This window comes from Furipterus horrens, unplaced genomic scaffold (assembly GCF_987537825.1).
Source record: "Furipterus horrens unplaced genomic scaffold, mFurHor1.1.pri manual_scaffold_12, whole genome shotgun sequence".
Classification (NCBI taxonomy): domain Eukaryota; kingdom Metazoa; phylum Chordata; class Mammalia; order Chiroptera; family Furipteridae; genus Furipterus; species Furipterus horrens.
Window position 1 is genome coordinate 75,190,139 of NW_028327182.1, and position 20,193 is coordinate 75,210,331.

Here is a 20,193-nt window from a genome sequence, read left to right on the forward strand (position 1 = left end):
CAAGATAACAAAACACCACGAACTGAAAGTCAATGAATGCCACATTAAGACACACTATTTCCCTTTCTACTTGGTTCTGAAATTCAACTTCCCCTTTATTTTAAATCCAGTCTTCCTTTGAAGAGGTGACTAGGAAATGGAGCAATTTACTCTGTGGCTTTAGTAGAGACTTTAAACTCTGTGCATCCTGGCTTGCACGACAAGAGCTGGAGACCTGAAAATATTGTCCTCTCACTGAAGCGTGGTCCCTGGGTCAGTAGCAACTGCATAGCCTAGGATCTCCTCAGAGCCTTGGGCTTCACCCCAGAACTGAACCAGAATCTGCATCTGAACAAGGTCTCCAGGCAACTGGTATGCATAGTAAGACTTAGGAAGCACTTACAACAGTGCGATAGCCCCCATTCCTCTCCTTGCTGCTTAGCACAATGCAGGCAATGGTGAGTGAGTGTGCGTACTTACGACTAAGAGGAAGGAGACTTAGGTTCTAGTCTCAAACTTATCACTGAACATTCGCTTTGTTTCCTGCCTATTACACACTACCAGCCCTGCCTGCTTCTCAGGACTGCTGAGGACCAACTGGGATCTCTGCTAACAAACCCCTAAGTGTTCTGGGACCAGCCTGCCCCTCAGGCCTTATCCGGCACCATTTTCCATGTTGTACACGGTGTAGCCACACCGACTGCAGGCAGAGCTCATTTCTACTTCAGGGCCTTTGCACAAGCTGCCTTCTCTGCCCGGAGTGGCCTTCCTTTTGATCTCTGTGTGTCTGGCATCTTCTTTGTTATTCAGATCTCAGCCTGTTACAGTGAGATTCACTGAATTCAGTGAGAACCTCTCAGAACACCCAATCTAGTCAAACTCTCCAGTGAGGCACCCTGTTCTAATTCTCTGCAAGGCATTTAATCATCATGTGAGCAGAGTTTCCGTCTACTGTGGGTCGAAGCCTCAGTGCCTTGAACTGCCGTGCCACACTAAAGGCTCAATACATATTTGTTCAAATGGCTAGAGAAGGTAAATACATTCTGAAAAAAATAAGCTACTATACGAAATATAAAATGCTTTTATTCATAAAACCTTCCTTGCTTTCACTTAGAGACTTCTCTTGAAAATCAAAGCAATATTACATCGATTACTCAAACAGCCTATATCATAAACATAAAAATCTCCTGCCTTTTCATTAAGCAAGAAAAGACTGGAATGCAAGCTGCTTATCATGTTTCAAGGAGACGATTCATTCACTGTTGACATTCCCTCTTCAGGTGATAGTCTCCACTCACACTGGTTTAATTTCATCCATTTCCCTTGAGAAAGTAGTTTAAAAAAGAAAAGCTGCTGCTGCTGAGGTCACAGTACAGGATATTAATGTCACTCTGCTAACAGAGCCTTGGCCAAGGATGACCAGATGGCCTGGAGGCTGGCTTGGCAAAGCTGCCCGAGATTCAGAAACGGCTGCGTGCAGGTCAGCAGCAGGGAGAATGTGCCACATGCTGAGAACTGTCCCGGGGTTCCTTCTGCTAAGAACGGAAACTTCATAGTGATTTATTAGTTTGGTTTTGATTCTCAGTTAAGCATGACAGAGACTGGTTGTAAGTCCAATGTTAGAGGTTCCAAAAGGTTTACATAATTTAGAAACGTATCAAGAGAAGGCCACCACAGCTGTTTTCTTTAATCTTTTTACATTCTTTTTACCAAGAAGGTTAAATGAACTCTCCTGCCACAACCAGGTAAGTGCTAACTACAGTCCTTTAATTACAGGCAGTGCTCCCTTTTTATTAGGTACCTTTGCCTCACTTTCCTTAGTCCAAAAAATACCATTAGGGGAAAAGGTGCACAAAGTGAAAGTCACATACTTGCCCATTGTGCAGACTGAACAGAGCGATGGCCCCATCTGCTGATCTTAGCCAAAACAGCAGAAAGTTAGGATTTTTGGCAAGTTACAAATCCTGCCTTGAGTGCCTTCTCAAAGCCCAAGCGATCCACAGCACTGCTGAGAAGTCTTTTGTCCGTAGGCACAAACTGATATGCAGGGTTTTTAAATATTTTCTCTAAGGTTCCATGTCTTCATTGTTTACTTATTTTGGGTTTTAAATTAACTGCACGGCTCCAGAAGCAACCAGAGGTGCAATGGTTTTATATCGGATCAGGTGCTGTGAGCCTTCTTCCAAGTCAATCACGTAGTCCCTGAAAAAGGAGGGAAAAAAATGTATGTGTAGAGCTTAGCTGGTGCTCTAGTGGGAGCAATATTTCCCACGGTCAAGGTCACACGTCACTCACCTCTGCTCATCTATTTCTGGTTCTACCAGTATGTTTTCTTGTCGTTCTTTCACTCTCAGAAACACATATGAATCTAGATCTGGTTTGGGAACTGCCAGAAAAACAATAATATCGTAGAAAATGGTTAGCTAATAAAATCAATGTGGGAAAAGTTGGGATTAATTGTATCAAGCACTAAGGGACCTGTGATGTAAAAGCATTTTTGGGGTAAAATGGTTTGAGGGGAGGTCTGGCTCCTTCTAGAAACAGCTGCATACTTCTCAGCCATGGTTCCACAGAGCAACCGGTCATGCAACCAATGATAGATATTTCAGACATGCAGGGAACTCTGCTCCATATTGTGGAGGATACAAGCAGGCAGAACACATGCTTGCTGGACAAGGTGGTAATAGCAGCACTTGATGAAGCCTCATGAGGGGCACCCTCAGTGACGTGGAGAGAAAGAGGTTGATGTGTGCTTTGAAGGGAAGAGGATTGAAAGAGGAAATGTGAGCCTGGTAGGTAATGGCAAGGGTCACAGCAGAAATATGCATGACTTTTTGGGAGGACAGAGTGTATGAATCTGGTTAGGAAATATTCCTATATAAAGGAGTAGGAAGAGAGAGGATAGTAAGTCCTCAATGTCATCAATAGGTTCTGTGACTAAGTGAAATGATGTGCAACAAAACCAATTTTACTATAGGCTGATTGATACAAACAGGAGTTAAGTTCCTATAGCATTTCATCAGTGTTATAATGAAAGGACATCGAAGGGCCTGCTGTATTAGAAAGACTGACTCATGGTGATTGTCTTGAATGTTAGACTAAGGGGTCCCTCGCTGGTTGACTACAGGTTAAGAAGTTGCTGTCATTCCTCCTCTTCCACCACCAGCCAGTATTTCAACTTAAGCAAGTGTCCCAGGCTGGGCTGTTCTTCGATAGCTCTTGGTTCCGAAGTGCTCCATTTGTACTCGGAGACTCTGTCAACTGCAGGGTCCAGAACCTACTGGATAAACTGTTCTAAGAGCCCAATTCAGGTTTCACATCGCCCTTGATTCCCCTATTTATAGAAGGGGATTAAGGGTAACTGGTTCCAAAGGTCTAAGGAGGGTCTCCTCGCTGCTCCAGGGTTCTGGGCTTGCCAAGGAAACTCCAACTATAGGGTCATGACCCCACTGAGGAGCTACTGATTCCAGGAAATCTAAGCTTATTCTAAAGCTTACATTTCAAGATGCCTTCCCCAACCCTGCCACTGGGGTCTCTGGTGCTCCAGAGGCTTGAGGGGGACTCATGGCATCTGGGCTAACCAAGCAAGACTCCAGTTTCACAAAGGCAGGCTGTTCCCTCCGTCCTCCAGCTTCCAATTCCAAGAGACCACTCTAGTCCTTGTAAGGAATCCAGGACATCAATATGTGTTTCAGGAGATGTCCACCAGCATCAAGCAGAAGCTCTGGGACAACAGCTTAGATCCAGTCCCAGGAATTCAGATGAATGCCCATCAGTAGTCCCGTGGCTGCTTTAATCCACTGGTCGCAATAGCAGTGGTTAATGATTAGGATCATGGTCCTTGCTCCATTCCTATTCTTCTAAGGTACAGACAAAAGTGGCTGAACTGGACATGAACTGGGCCTTCTGTTTCCCTCAGACAGGTTCACCAAAATGGCCAATCTGGTATGGGTTTGGCTTGCTCCTAGGATTACAGGCTACACTGTGTCCCCATCAAATTCATGGTGAAGTCCTAATCCCCCAGTACTTCAGAATGGGCATGTGCTTGGTATAGGGCCTTTAAAGAGGTTAATTAAATTCAAATGAGGCCGGCAGGGTGGGGAATAGTTTAATCTGACTGGGGTCATTGTAAGAAGAGGAAGACACGGGTGTGTGTGTGTATAGAGGGGCAGCCATGTGAAGAGGCAGAAGAGTGGCCATCTGTGAACCAAGGACAGAGGGCTCAGAGGAAACCAACCCTGCCAGCACCTTGATCACGGACTTCTGGCCTCTGCATCTGTGAGAAAATAAACATCTGCCTTTGATCCCCACCGCGTGTGGTACTTCGTTATCGAAGCCTGGGCTAAGACACCTGATGAACCATGTCTCCACTCATTCTGCCACAGCTTTCCACCTGCCACAGGGGTCAGCATGGCCCAGCACAGGCTGGGTGGGAGATAAACTCCCAGGGCCCAGGTGGACCTGCCCTTGTGGCTTTAGCACACTAAGCTTAGCTTGTGAACAATGTGGATTCCAGTCCCCGGAGCATTGTTGGATTTGGTCTGGCAATTCTGCCTGGCAAAGGTCCGACTCAGATATGGCAAGCTGTGAAAGACAGAGCGGTATGGACTTTAACCTAAATGCTAGGGGTCCCCAATTAGCTGATCCAAGGTTAGGAGCCGCTATAAGTCGCCCCCTCAGCTCAGCAGAGTCTGAAGGAGAACTCTGTGATGAGGGGACAAGGGGGCCCGCTGGCCATGCTCTACTTCCCCCAGCGGCCTCTCCCCCTCCATACTCAGTCTTGCTCTCCCATCCTGCAACGAGCAACTGCTCACCACCGAAAGATGAGGAGCCTTTACTATGGGTAACGAGGACTCTCTGAAGGTTTCCTTAGCCTCCTTTAATCCTCCTTCGTAGCTAGACAGTCCCTGCACAGTCTGCAATCTGGGAGGAAAAGACTGCTAGCTCTTTGAGAGCAGAGACCCTTGTACCTTCCTTCGGTGCTCAGAGGAGTTCAGTGCCGTGCAGATGCCCACCGGAGGGAACAGGTGGCTGCATGCATAAAGGAGTCTACGTTTATGTCAGTCACAAGAATTTCTCCCTAACCTGAAGAACACATGGCTACCCTTACACCTGCTCTGAATTCTGAATGACTTTTTGTTTTTAACTCCTCTTCTTTTTTCTTTCCTGTTTATCTACATACTTATTTTTCCCCGTTTGCGAGAAAAAGAGTAAAGGTAAAGATATTATTCTAAAGCACTTCAAGATACTTGGAATGTAAACTAAGGCCCTTCGGGGTGACTGAAAAGAGAATGTTCTTCTTACCTGACCTCAAGAGGTCCACTTTCTGTAAATTAGGAGGCATGTGCTTTAAGGCAACATTCTTTAGGTAGGTCTCTGTGTTAGTCATGTACCTGAAATACACAAATTAATATCATTGTGGCAACCTGACTGGTAGGAGCCACCAGAACCATGGGACAGACAACAATGGCTCTGAGACCAGCTTCAGGGACACAACCACCACAACCCTGCTCACCAGCCAGGGAGAGGAAGGCAGGTCCCGCCCTCACTGCTTACTCACTCTTTGGCAAAGACAAGCTCTGCTGGAGAAAGGAGAGAAGGCTCCTCCTCCTGGCGTGTTCTTTCCTTTTCAAGGATATGTGGAAAAAACTTCTCTATCTGTGAGGATAAATAAAAACCATCATGAAAATATCTCTCAAGAGTTAAGTGTCAAACATACTCATCTTCTGAAACAGATGGAGGTTAATACAGAAACTGATTTCAACAATGGCAAGTCTTCATGGCCAAAACTGTTTTTAATAATAAGACCTATACTCTGGACTTCAAGAAGACAGGCTTCAAAGAATGCAGAGGAAGGATAAGGTCTCTGAAAAGAATGACATGCTTTTGTGAAAGATAACCTGAAGCCCTGGCCAGTGTGGCTCAGCTGGTTGGAGCATCATCCCGTAAATCAAAAGGTTAAGGGTTTGATTCCCAGTGAGGGCACATGCCTGGGTTGTGGGTTAGGTCCCCAGTCAGGGCACATGGGAGGGGCAACCGAGAGATGTTTCTCTCCCTCCCTTCGTCTCTCTAAAATCAATAAGCATGTCCTTGGGTGAGGATAAGAAAAAAAAGGTAATCTGAATACAAAAGTAAATGATATTTAAGAGGACGAGAAGGAGATATCACTTAACATATTTATGTAATTGTACAGGGTGTTCTTCTATGAGATGAAACATATACAAAAGCTGGAAAGAGGCATACAGAATCAGAGAGAATAATGACATATAATTATAAGAATATAAACATGAAGAATAGTGATACATAATTATAAGAATATAAACAGCAAGGTTTAAGCCCACAATGAGGTGAGGCTTATAAAAAAAGTGTTAAGAACTACCAGGAGAAAACAAAAAGCTAACAGGTACAAAAAGACAAAAAGGTGTGTGGTCAAGAACCTGAAAGGGACTAGTCTGTTGTTTGAAGTCAGTGATGTTATGGTTACGTCTGTCAAGGAAATACTCCTTGTAATCAAGGAAATGACAACAGCAAGGAGCAACTGAAGGTCAAGATAAAACAGCAGTTATTGCTATAAAGGAGTTTAAAACTTTTGGCTTTCATCAATTATGCTCCAGGATATATTAAATTAACATTTACATGGGGTTTAAGTACACAGAGCACTTTCGCCTATTATATGTAAATTGCTACTACTACTTTATTACTTAATGTACTAAAATATATATATAGTTTTCTAATATCAGAAGAATTAGTTCAAAAGAGGTATGAAAGATTAGAAATAGGCAAACTTCTGAATTTTCAGAAATACAGAAGATGGAGAATATTCAAATACAGATTAGTGTCCTTAACATAGGTAACTTAAAAGATGGTTTGTGAATTCAAAGAAAAGTAAGTTAGTAAATACGAAGAGAATTTATCCAAAAAGCAAGTGTCCTGGTAGTTGAGGGTGGAGTGAAGAGGCGTGATAGTGCCTTTATGACATCTTTGGGGCCAAACTGTAAACCTGGGGCAGGGTAACAATACAGAGTGGGAGACTCATGAACAGTTAAGCAAAGACTACTGATTCAACTGCAGGGAAGTCTTTGGTGGAATATTCTATCATTGGCCCAGTCCTACTAAGGAGTCAGATAAGGCCGTTGATGATATACTTTTCAAACCTGCTGATAACATCAAGTATTGAGACAGCTAATATATTAGATGACAAGATCGGGATCCAGAAACCAGGGAAATGACCAAATTTAATAAAATAAAGCTAAAGAGGGATAAGCATCAAGCCCTACACTTATAGGAGTCAAAAATCCAGCCATACAAATACCAGACAGTGACAGGATGGGGTAATGATAACTTAAAAATTTCAGATCAAGTTAACAATGAGTACAGAATGAGCTCAGTGTGACATGCCTATCGAATATGCTGATGTAATACCAGGTGGCATTACTATCATTTTAATACCCAGAATAAGGGAAATGATCATTCTGCTTTTCACAAATGTGACCAAACTACAACTGGAACAGTGTATTCAGTTGTGGTGGTATAATGAAAGCATACTGACAAACTAGAACTTTGCAGGGAAGAGACCAAGTGAATAAATAGAAATACATGGTTGAAATGTTTAGCTGAGAGGATTTCAGTAAGACTCATGAGCTGTCTTTAGATATCTAAAGCATTCTCATGTAGGAGAATGTATTTGCTTTGTAATAACTAAGGGGACAAGCAGAGCCAATGAGAAGAAACTTCAAGGAAGTAAGAACTTTCCAGGGTTGAAATAGGTATCATAAAATACGAATGTTTTGCAACTTCATTTTTATAAGTTAGAGCTATAATTGAATGTCAAGTCAGCATTGCCAAGCTGGAACATCAGGGGGCACCATTCATAGCAAATAAATAGATTAAAAATGTGTCCCCAGAGATGTGTAATACACGTTTCACCTGTGCTTCTCCGGAACAGTCTCTTGCCCTCCGTACTCTTGAGCTACCCTGATATTGGGCCTCAACAGCACCTTCAGAGCCTGGACCCGATCAGGCCCCAGCCTAACTTCTTCATAAGATCCTCAAGACCATATTATACACCGCACTGCCGTAATGCCCACAGGCACCTTGTTCACTTCTACTCCAGTAAAAGCCATAAAAATTTAGTTGGTTTAACCATAAGCTGTTGTGTATATACCGATGTGTGAGTGACAAATACCCTACAGTTAACGTTATGTAGATTAAAAAGCAAAGAATTTTCATATCTACAGATATATCCTACACTTTTGTCAAACCTTCATGAGCCGACACCGCAGGTAGCTGCTGAGGACATAGCGGATCCTCTCCATCTCCATTCGATGGATACTGACCTTCAGATCCCCCTTCTTTGCTCTCCTGAGATTTTCTTCCTATTAAAAGGGACAATAAAGCTTATAAAAAACATGAACCCTCAAAACTAAGAACCTTCTTTGTTTAATTTATACACAGCCCACAAGGGCCATCATTGGCCATGTTGAGGATTCAAACGTTACATTTACGTCCAAAGCGAACAAAATAGTCGTAAGAATTCTCATTTTCTATTAATTCCTTAATTACACAAATAATATGTGACTAGAGTCTCATCATATAAACTTCAAACAATACTCATTTACAGGCATACCTCGGATATATTGCGGGCTTTGTTCCAGACCACTGTAATAAAACAAGTCAGAATATTTTTGCTGGTGGAGGGTCTTGCCTTCAATTTGTAAAACAAACCCAACATCTGTGAAATGCAACAAAGTGCAATAAAACGAGGTGTGACTGTACTTTTAGAAAATGACCCTTTAAATAGAATCTGAATGACTGGTCAGAAGGGCATACAAGAAGTCCAACCTGGTTGTAAAGGAGATAATACAGCAGCAGACAGAAGAAATGTCTAAAGGGTCTAAAAAGTAGTGTTAAATCACCAGCTGAAAAATTGTAATGTATCAATGTTTTAAAGCTACTTTGAGGCTGATAATGACTTAAATCAAGCTCATCAAACACAAGGGCCGCAAACTGGGGCCAGGCAGGGCAGATGTATGAGGAAGGCGAGCAATTTGGGACTGTGGGGACTGGAGAGCACGCTGAAAGGGGGAGGCCCTAATCTTGCTTTGGTTGGCTGCTGTCGCATGAAAACGTGGGGCTGGCGATGACAGCTCCGACTCCTCACGGGAAGATGATATCCAGATAGTTACAGGTACTCTCATGCTTAGCATATGTTGATAACTTACTCAATATTTAAAAAACAAACTAGGCTGGGCCAAACGAAATCTATCTGCTATCAGACCTCTCACTATACTGACAAACTCTTAATGTTCTCTTTCTTGGTAACCCTGGGAAAAGTAACTCTTACCATGTGATCTAGCTGTTCCATGACACATTCTACAATTTCAGGCTTGCTCTCCAGAAGGTCAGGGGCAAACTTTTCATTCATCCAAGCCTAAAAAACAATCCAAAAAAGAAAAAAGAAAAAAAGAAAATTACACACACCCTATTCACAATGTAGCAAAACAATCCTGTATATGTCAGTACATACCTCATAGCTCAGGAAAATCACAGCTGTCTTACACAAAGAAAACTGCCTACCAGTTGGAAACACTGAAAATGTGTTGAAGGCAAGCTGTTTAATAACAGCCTTTCCATTTCTTTTAATAGGAAACTGTGTTTACAACCTTATATTTAACCAACATCACAAAAAAACCAAACTGTTCACTTAAAAAAATGTTGTCGGTATACTTGTAGCTGAGAGTACCACCACCTGGTCTTCAAACAGTACCTTTCACCAGTAGCATCAACACATTTCCTGCATCTGCTATTATTCCCCACCAGAGGGCACCAGCACCCTTCTATTTGGGGAGATGAAGTAACACTACATAAATGTCTCCATTTCTGAAGCTCAGAGCACTTTACAAATACTTTTTCATTCATCATTATAGTATCTGAGAAGAAATGAATAGTTACCCCTCATCTTATTGATGAGCAAACACAAATTAAGTTATTTACTAACCGCCCAAGAGCATAAAGAAGTGGATATTCATCGATTAAAATTTTGGAACAAGATCTTTAAATCCCTAATTTATGACTCAAGCCCAGATGCTCAGTACATTTCAGAAATTATCAAGGCTCAGAAAACTGAAGTAGCCACAGGTGACGGAGGAAAAGTATACTTATCTTTCAATTACAGGAAATTTAGTTTTAGAATAGCTCAAAATTACTTGACAATTAGGCTCAATTTATTCCTTCTGACATCCTTGAGTCTCTGCTTCTCCAAATATCACTATCATGACACAATATTAAATACTAAGTATTGTTACTATCATAAATTTTTTCCAGGTTCTCCAGCTTGTGAACTAGTGTTGGAAAAGTTAACCACAAAAAAAATCTGTATTTTTCAAGAAGCATAATGAATGAGAAAAGGGCAAACTGTCATAGAGAATTTATAAAGCAGGAATATTTCTTTTAAAGTGATTTTATTAAATATTAATAGCTACAGAATTATAATACAAACATAAAGAACAATGATATAAATATGTGTACATATAACTTCATTAACAAGTATTATCATTATTTTAAGTCTCTATGTGTCCCTCTCTCCTCAGAAGCAATCATTAGCCTGAATTTAGTGTTTAATATTCTGTAGTTTCACTACATTTGTCTTTATCTCTACATCGTGCTTTCCAACTTTTACATGACAGGCATTACAAGAAAATGATAGCACTTGTATGGTACACTGGGGTAAAATGGAGTAGATTGCAGGAGGGGAGATTTCTCATCTATAGTACATTATGAAATTTAATAAAATACAAAACAGGAGAAAACATTAGTATAAAATTTTAAAATTCTTACAAAATTTTAAGTGAGAAACTACGTTTAAATCGATGGTGTGTGTGTGTGTGTTTTTTAATCAGGCTCTATATTTAAACTGGCTACATCTTGTCTTGATCAAAAATTTTAATGAAAACCTGTTCATTTTATTAATTATGCTATTACAATTGTCCCAATTTCTTGTCCCTTTGCTCCCCTCTGTCCCGTATACCCACATTCCCTCCAGCAATCCCACCCCCCTTAGTTAGTGTCTATGGGTCGTGCATGTAAGTTCTTTGGCTTATTCTTACCTTCCCCATCTATTTTGTACCAATCAATTATGCTTCTTAATTCCTGCACCATTTCTTCATTTTTCCCCGTTCCCCCTCCCAGCTGATAACCCTCCAAATGATCCTATGATTGTTCCTATTCGGGTTGTCCACTTAGTTTGTCTTTGTTTTTATTTTATTTTTTTAGGTTCTGTTGATAGTTGCTTGTTATTTTAATGTTCATAGTTTTGATCCTCTTTTTCTTAAATAAGTCCCTTCAACATTTCATATAAGGACTTGTTGATGATGAACTCTTTTAGCTTTACCTTGTCTGGGAAATGCTTTATCTGCTCTCCCATTCTGAATGATAGCTTTGCTAGATTAGAGTAATCTTGGTTGTAGGTTTTTGCTTTTCATCACCTTGAATACTTCATGCCAGTCCCTTCTTGCCTGCAAAGTTTCTTTTGAGAAATCAGTTGACAGTCTTATAAGAACTCTTTTGTAAGTAACTCTCTGCTTTTCTCTTGCTGCTTTTAAGATTCTCTCTTTAACCTTTGGCATTTTAATTATGATGTGCTTGGTCTGGTCCTCCTTGGGTCTAGCTTGTTTGGTACTCTGTGCTTCCTGGACGTGTATGTCTTTTTCCTTTGCCCAATTTGGGACATTCTCCTCTATTATTTTTTCACATAAGCTTTCAATTTCTTGCTCTTCCTTTTCTCCTGGCACCCCTGATTTGGATGTTGGTATGCTTAAAGTTGTACCAGAGGTTCCTAAGCCTCTCTTCTTTCTCTCTTCAATTGTGTTTCTTCATTCTGTGCTGGTTGACTGTTTATTTCTTCCTTATGTTCCAAATCATAGATTTGAACCCTTGTTTCCTTCCTCTTCACCATTGGATTCGTGTGGATTTTCCTTTGTTTCACTTAGCATAGATTTCACTTCTTCCCTTATGTGTTTGTCACACTCTAGCATATCTGTCAAGTCTGCGAACATCTTTATCACCAGTGTTTTGAATTCTGCATCTGTTACTTAAGTCTCTTCGTCGCTTAATTCTCCCACTGGAACCTTGATCTGTTCCCTTTTTTGGGCCATACTTCTCTGTCTCCTCATTCTGACAGGCTCCTGTGTTTGTTTGCTTCTGTATGTTAGGTACTGTCCCACCTGTTACATTGTAAGAGGAAGAGCCTTAGGTATTTGTCAGTACAGGGTGACCCATTTCACCACGTCATGGTGCTATTATGTGGGGGAGGGGTCTGAGAGGGAACAATGCTGCTTGCTCAGCCCTCGCCCCTTTCCTAGGCCCTTCTCCCACTTCCTGTATGGGACTGGTGCTCCTCTAGCTGTTGCCCCGGCTGTAGTTCCCAGCGTGGGTGTGCCTGAGGATGTTCTAAGATCGTGAGGGTTCTCTAAACAAACGGACTCTCCTGAGAGACCAGCAGTTTCTTACGCCACCCCAGCCTCCACTAGTTTGCACAGCCAGGAGCAATGAGGCTTTATTTTCCCTGGTGCTGGAACTGTGAGCCATGTGGTCTGGTCTGGTGCTGGGAGCCCTCCTTAGATACCCCTCCCTACTTTTTTTAATGTGTGACTGCGCTTTCCACTGGCTGGCCACAGCTACTATCACTGCCGCCACACCACATCCCCTCTGCTCTGGCTCTGCCCCTCCTACCTGTCTGGATGAATATTTCTTCTATCTTTGTTTGCTGGACTTCTATGCAGCTCGATTTTCTGGAACTTCTGGTTGTCTCCACTTTTGAGGTGGTTGTATTCCTTCTTAGTTGTGGAGGGAGATGCAGCATGTCTACGTATGCCTCCATCTTGGCTGGAAGTCTCTGTTCAGCATGTTATGGGCTAAGTTGTGTGCCCCCCCCCCCCCTTCATATGCTGAAGTCCTAACTCCCAGTGACTTATTTGGAGACTGGGTCTTTAAAGAGGTGATTAAGTTAAAATGAGGTCATTAGGTAGACCCAGACCTAGTATGGCTGGTGTCCTTTTAAGAGAGGTAAATTAGAACACAGACGCACAGAGGAAAGATCATGTGAAGACACAGGGAGAAGACGACCCTCTACAAGTCCAGGAGACAGGCTTCAGAAGAAATCAACTTGCCAGCACCTTGATTTAAGACTTCTAGCTTCCAGAGCTGAGAATATAAATTTCTGTTCTTTGGGCCACCCAGTCTGTGGTACTTTGATATGCAGTCTTAGCAAACTAATACAATCACTAAAATGAGAAACTATATACTCTAGGTAATAACTTTTAAGTCATTTTTCAGACATTCAAGAATATTCCACATATACTTCTGGAGCTGTGTTTATCAGTGGTCCTTGTCAGGTTGCTCCTTAGGCCATGTTATACAGCCTGAGTCTGTGTCCAATTGCTCCAGCTACCCAGGTGGTAGACCAACTCCTTGGTTGCACTCTGGGGCATTGCAAGAGGGCACCAGGCATGAGGTGTAACTCATGCTCACCCATTGCCAAGCTGAGGCTATGCTGTCAGATGCAAGTATCCTCGGGCTGCCTTCAAGGAGCCCCTGAAAACACCTGTAAGAGGCAACCAGCCTAGGGACCCTGGCTGCCCCAGAGGTGAAGGGTCAACATCACTGAGGTATCTGTAGCACAGGAGTGGGTGCCACATCATCCAAGCTGGCAAGCTCTTCCTTCAATGATAGTTTTGTAAGTGTTCGGATTTTATAGTTTCTCCAGCAACTTATTTTTTGTTGTTCTACATTATGCTCCTCCTGAGAGTTATCCATGCTGTTGCAGGAGCTATCTTTTATTCATTTTATTGTTTTTATTCTCATGTGTATATCCTGTAATTTTTTATCCATTCTTATGTTGAAGGATATCTGGGTACGTAGTTTTTAACCATTGCAAGCAATGCTATGAACATTTATGCATGTCTCCAAGAGTACACATGAGTTTTCTCTAGGGTATATACTGAGGAGTAGGATGACTGGGTAACAAGATGTGTGCCTTCAACTTAAGTAGATAATAATAAATTATTTTCCAAAATGGCTAGATCAATTTACATGCTCCCTGTAGTATATAAGTGTGCAAACTGCTCTAGATCCTTCCCAATACATTATATTGTTTACTTTTCTCATTTCTGCCAACCTGATAGGCATGAAGTGATATTTTATTGGGGTTTAAATGTTCATTTTCCTGTTTACTAAAAAGGTTGAACACCTTTTTTTATGTGATTGTTGGCCATCCTGGTTTCTGCTTCTGGGAGATGTCTGTTAAGGCTTCATTTTTCTGCCGGTCAGTTTGTGAAGTTTATGTATTGTGGATACTAATCTTTTGTCAGTTATATATGTTGCAATATTTCCTCCCAGTTCTGTGGCATGTCTTTTTACTCTCAGCAAGGCATAAAAAGTGTTCTTAATTTTAATGAAGTTGAATATATCAGTTTTTTCCTTTATGCTTTGTGCCTTTTGATTTTTGGTTAATGAATCCTCTCCTAATAAAGCAGTGGCTCTTAAACTGGGGTCCACAAACTAGGTAGGCAGGTTTCAGGATGTCTGTGAACCTTCTGAAATTATACACAAAATTCTGCATGGGTTTATACTTGTATTATTTTGGGAAGAAGGGTCACAGTTTTTTACGAGATTTTCAAAAAGGTCTGTGATATAAAAACAAATTAAGAATCATTGCTATTGTCCTGGCCAGGTAGCTTAGTTGGTTAGAGCATTGTCCCAATATGCCAAGGTTGTGGGTTTGATCCCCAGTCAGGGTACGAAAAAGAATTGACAAATGAATGCATAGATAAGTGGAACAACAAATCAATGTCTCTCTCTCTTCCTTCCTCTCTCTAAAATCAATAAATAAAAATTAAAAAACAAAACAAAACAAAAAACCAGTGCTATATAGTTAGGATTAGCATGTAAGATATAATTTAAAATTTATGTTCCTTTGGTTTCATCTTTCATGATGGCATGCATGGTAGCAAAGAATGAAGAACACTAAAGTTATAAACATAAATGAGTTCTGGAAAGGGACAATTAAAGGCAATAGACAAAAATAAGGCAGTAAATATAGTGGATTAAGAGCATGCACTTTAAAGTCAAAGAGATCTGGTTCATATCCTGGCTCTGCCGCCATTGTGACCTTGGGCAAGTTACTTTACATCTCTAAGCTTCAGTTTCCTCATCTGTACAATGGAGATAACAATAATAGTTGCCTCATTAGGTTAAGAATTACTACTATTCTTGGCTAACATTCAGTGAGTGCTTATTATGTATTAGATAATGTGCTAAGTACTTTATATGTATATCACTTCATTTAATCCTCACAACTCTGTGAGGTAGCCACTATTATTAACTCCATTGTACAGCTAAGGAAGTGCTTGAGACAAGCTATATAACTTGCCTAAGGGCCACATAACAGACTAGTGAAATGGAGGGATTTAAATAAAGATACTCTGAGCTCCTAACTACCGTAGCCTCATGAGACAGTAACTATAAATAACAGTTAGTGGCTCACAGGAAACACTCAAACCATAGCTATTATGACTAAAAGGAGAAAGAGCTTAGAAATGATTTTAGATATGCACTGGAAATACAGAGAACAGTTGAAAAAAGAGCATATGGGAAGATCTAATTTTTATGAAAAATTATATATTTATTCTTACATGTTTAAACTTCAGTAACCTTCAAAAAAGTACTCTCCATTTAATGCAATACACCTATTGAGACGTCTTTTAGTGTGTCTCCTGTTTTTTGTTTCACCCCTTCCATATTGGCAAGGCAAAATATTTTCCTTTGAGGACTTTTTTCATCACGGAAAACAAAACAAAAAACTTGCTTAGGGCAAGACTGGGTGAATAGGGAGGATGGGGAGTGGGGGTAATGCTGTTTTTTTGGTCAAAGACTGAACATTCAATGCAGTGTGCGTAGGTGTGCTCATAAATTACCCATTGTGAAATGGGCAAGTGCATTGAAGGAGTCTTTAAAAAAAAATTCACTGAGGCCGAACACAACATCAGCTGGTACAGTGATACAGATGGGTTCCTAGAACACTCACCCAATGGGGGAAATCTGTACTACAAGGTGCTGCCCTCCAGAAGATAATTCTGGGTTTTTTGTTTTGTTTTGTTTTCCTCCTCCTCATCTATGGGAGGAAAAAGAATAAGACCAGCTTTCTCCTAAAAAAGGCATTTCCGTACTTTCTTGCTAACCTGGGCATTCTACAGGGAAGCAGCAAATGCTTTAAGGGACTAAGGCATAAAACTTACAAGTCACCACAACACCTCTGTAGTCCATGCAAATACCAAGTAGCAAATCCTTGCTCTGTGAACTCCTCTGGAAAAGGTACCCAAAGCTGTCCCTTACTGGCCTCACTTGAGGATTTTGTTTTTGACATGATGAGGTCTCTAACAGGCTGGCCCCCCTACTTTCTTATGTCTGTGTAGATGAAAAGATCCAATCACTCTTCTCCTGAAATAAGCCATGAATTCCATTTCTTCATTTCCTGATTCCTGACATTTGCATAGCTGGACTAAAACAAAAACAAAAACAAAAAAAAAGCTAAGATTGGAGCTAGGGGATTCTATTTGGGAAGCTTACCTGCTCCAGCCTTTCAATGAGCTCTGCAGGTGTCAGGACGACCTCCTCACTACCGCCATCAGAGTCCTGTCCCGTGAGATCCAGTTCCTCTGTCATCTTCTCTGAAACCTAGAACTTATTAAAAATAAAAGAACCAATATCCTTCTACGTGTTTTCCATTGCTTTGCAAGAATAAGGAACTACGTATCTACAACTGGGGTTGTAGAAGCTTATTGGCAGTGGCTGAAGAATTCATAAAGTTTGCTTTTCAATTTTTTGCCTCTTCCTTCACACCCTACATCAGGCATCAGTTTCCCAAAGAGGTCACCGCGTGTACCTGGAATTGAGCACCTATCACACCATGCAATAATTATTTGTCTTCCTGGTAGAGGTGCTCCCCTCGAGGGCTGTGTTCACTTCAGCTTGAATTATGAATCACGCATCTTCTCCGTGCTTGCCACTTCTAAGTACTGGTAACATAATTACCCGTGCAGTCCCAGCGCTTAGCACGGTTCTTAACTTATAGCAGGCACTTAAAATAGTTGGGAGAACTAATCAATGCCTAATTTTCTCGGGCCGCAAGGCCCAGCAACATCAGACCACCGATCCTAAAGGCTTAAGAAGGTGGGTGGTAGGGACGAGGGAACGTCTCGGGGAGACAGGATATTTCTCTCTTCTCTCAGTGCCACTAGCAAAGGGTGACCCCTCCCCCATCTCTCTCTCTACTAGAGGTCCCACTGGGATGCTCACCTGGGCGCCTGAGAGGCTCTCCGAGTTAGCAGGCGGCCAGGACGAGAAGCTCGTGGGGAAGGACCCGGGCTCTTACAAGCAGCACCGCACGCCGAAACAATCTGTAATAGGCCTTAACGACCTACCACACCCTGCACTTCCCAGCTCCCGCGCTCCTCTTAGAAACATTCCGCCCGGGCATAACGTCATCGCGCACGGGCGGCGCCGACCAATCACGGCCAGGCGGTGCGCTGGCCCCGCCCTAGGGGGGGTGGGGACTTGCGTCTTGGGGCTCTTACACCCGACTTCCTTTGTGGAAGTGGCGGGAAGCTTCTCCAGGCTAGCCCTGCGCACCTCGGCCGTCAGCACCTGTGTGAGGTCCCGGCTGGCACCACCCAAGGATGGTCGGGAGGGGGCGCCTCACCACCGCGGTTGAGAAGACGCGACGGTGTCTGTCTTCCGGCCACTGGGGTGCAATCACCCCAGGATGCCCTGCTGGTAGGGGGTCCCACAGAGAAATAGGCTTTGTTAAAACCAAGCCAGTGCATCTCTTGGGTCTTTTCCAACTCACCGCTGTTGGGTCCTCTGGTTCCTTCATCTTTGGCGGGGCTTCAGGTCTAAAAACCTTTAGGTTAGTAGTCCTTAAAGCGTAGTGCCAGACCACCAGCGACAGCATCTTCTAGGAACCCGTGATAAATGCAGATTCTCAGGCCCCACCCAGACCTGCTGAGTCAGAAACTGGGAGTGGTTCAACAGACTCTCCAGGTGAGTCGTCTGATGCAGGGGAGTTGGAGAGCCACTGCTTTAGGCAGGGCTTCCATCTCAGCTGCTTGACTCTCCAGATTGTCTTGACATTTACTGCTTATGCCTCCTACCTTTGATGTTGGCCAAGTTATATATATATTTCCCCTCTGAATTGCAGATGCGTTTTTTCTCTGCTCTCTGTTTTCTGTGCAAAGTGTTACTTTCTGGCTTCCCTCGAAGTGTGTCTTCTCCGTCAATCTGAAGACTTTTCTTTGTGACGTTTCCTATACCATATTGATTGATTAGAGGGGAAAAAAAGTTTGGCTAATTGACAAGTTGATAGTACCTGCCTGATTACAATCATGTTTTAAAAATAATTACAATAGAATATACGGAGTGGGAGAGTGGGCATCAAAGAGGGATTTCAAAAGGGACGAACATTGGAGCTGCAGCTTGCAGAATGAGTTTTGTTAATGACAAATAGATGGCCCTTTTAAGGTCTATTTCAACTGTGTGATTCAGTGGTTTGGTAATCCAGTGGTTTTTAGTTGTGGCAGATTTTATTTCCAAAGACAGCTGCTCTCATACAGATCTCACCCTGCCTACCCTTCCTACATTAGGATCCTGACATTCCTCCATCAAGAGGTGTTGGTGGGGGCAGTCTATGTACTTGTCTCTTAAATCTGAGAAGACCTTTGTCACTGCCTTGACCAAGAAAAGGTGGCTAAAGTGATGGTGCTGTATGATTTCTCAAGCTAAGTCATAAAAGGTGGTGCAGCTTCCGCCTTGCTCTCTTTCTTGAGCCACGTCCCTTGGGAGCAGTGAGCTGATATGTAAGAAGTCTGGCTGCCCCGCAGCTGCCATGCTGAAGGGTCCATGTGGAAAGATCACATAGAGGTAGAGAGTGATGTCCGAGGAACCCCAGCAGCCCTAGCTGTTTTGTCCCCCAGGTGACTTAATTGAATGGGCCTTCAGATGATGCTAGCTCAGGCTTTAAGTAGTCCCAGCTAACATGGAGGAAGTAGAGCTGTCCCTGCAGAACTCTACCCAGACTGCAGATTTGTGAGCAAAATATTGTTTTAAGCCCCTAAGTTTTAGGGTGGTTTATTATGCAGCATTAGGGGACATTAGATCACTGGACTATGTTTGAGCACAGGCCCATTCTTCTATAATTCTCATTACTACCTAGCTTTTCAATGGTCCTTATTAATATTCCTTAAGAGGTATAGATTTGAGTCCAACACCAATAACTTCTCCACACAATTACTAATTACTTAGTTATTCAGAGACTTCCCTTCTCTGGTGCCAACTGTCTTTCCTCCAATCTCCTACTGCAACTCTTGGGCAGGTGAAGTCCATCCATCTTCTGCTTCCTTACTTAATAGAGGTCTGACCTTAAATAGGTCACTTCTCTGGGCTTCGGTTGCACTACCTGATAATTGAGAACAACATGTGTCTCCCTGAAGACAAAGGGATAGATGAAAAATTGAGGGGAGGGGCTTTCACTTCTAAGGTCTTTGATTTCAACTAACACTCATTAGACAAAACCACTTCAGAGTAAAATGAGTTTGCAGAGAAAGATTTCTGCTGTGTAAAGAAGGAAACTTTAAGGAGATGTCCAGAAAGAATATATTGACTTTGCTAGGGGAAGCAGAACCAACTTGTGGTGAAACTGTTGGTCACATGGCACTGTAAAGTTAGAATGACCAGAAAATCAGGAACACCTGATTAATGTGCACCCACAGTCAAAAAGTTTTAAAAATAAATAACTGCCCTGCCCGGGTGGCTCAGTTGGCTGGAATGTCTTTCTGTACACCAAAGGGTTGTGGGGTTCGAATCCCAGTCAAGGCACATACCTAGGCTGCAGGTTTGATCCCCGGTCAGGGTGCATTTGGGAAGCAGCTAACTGCTGTTTCTCTCTCTCTCTCCTCCTCCTTCTCTCCCTCCCTCCCTCCCTTCCTCTCTCTCTCTTCCTTTCTCTCTTTCTCAAATCAATAAACATATCCTTGGGTGAGGATTTTAAAAATTACATAACCATGTAAATGGAGTGACATTAATTAAAATAATCACATAAAAAGAATTACATAGGTTATGATAGCAAAAGGATGAGTTTGATGGTGATAAATGAAACTGCAGGAC

General features: G+C 42.3%; 1 protein-coding gene across 2 annotated transcripts; it reads right to left on the reverse strand.

Annotated features, from left to right (window-relative positions):
• Positions 1-1,040: 1,040 nt before the first annotated feature.
• GINS4 (GINS complex subunit 4) lies at positions 1,041-17,428 on the reverse strand. Of its 2 annotated transcripts, none has more exons than XM_090258125.1 (8): positions 17,332-17,428; positions 16,603-16,710; positions 9,323-9,409; positions 8,241-8,354; positions 5,540-5,637; positions 5,284-5,372; positions 2,275-2,365; positions 1,041-2,181 (listed from the first exon to the last, which is right to left on the reverse strand). In XM_090258125.1, the coding sequence occupies exons 2-8, from the start codon at positions 16,696-16,698 to the stop codon at positions 2,085-2,087; spliced, it is 672 nt and encodes a 223-aa protein (XP_090114251.1). In that variant the 5' UTR covers positions 16,699-16,710; positions 17,332-17,428; the 3' UTR covers positions 1,041-2,084. The 2 variants fall into 2 exon arrangements, with proteins under 2 accessions (XP_090114251.1, XP_090114252.1); XM_090258126.1 differs by having other exon boundaries at positions 16,603-16,716.
• Positions 17,429-20,193: the final 2,765 nt, after the last annotated feature.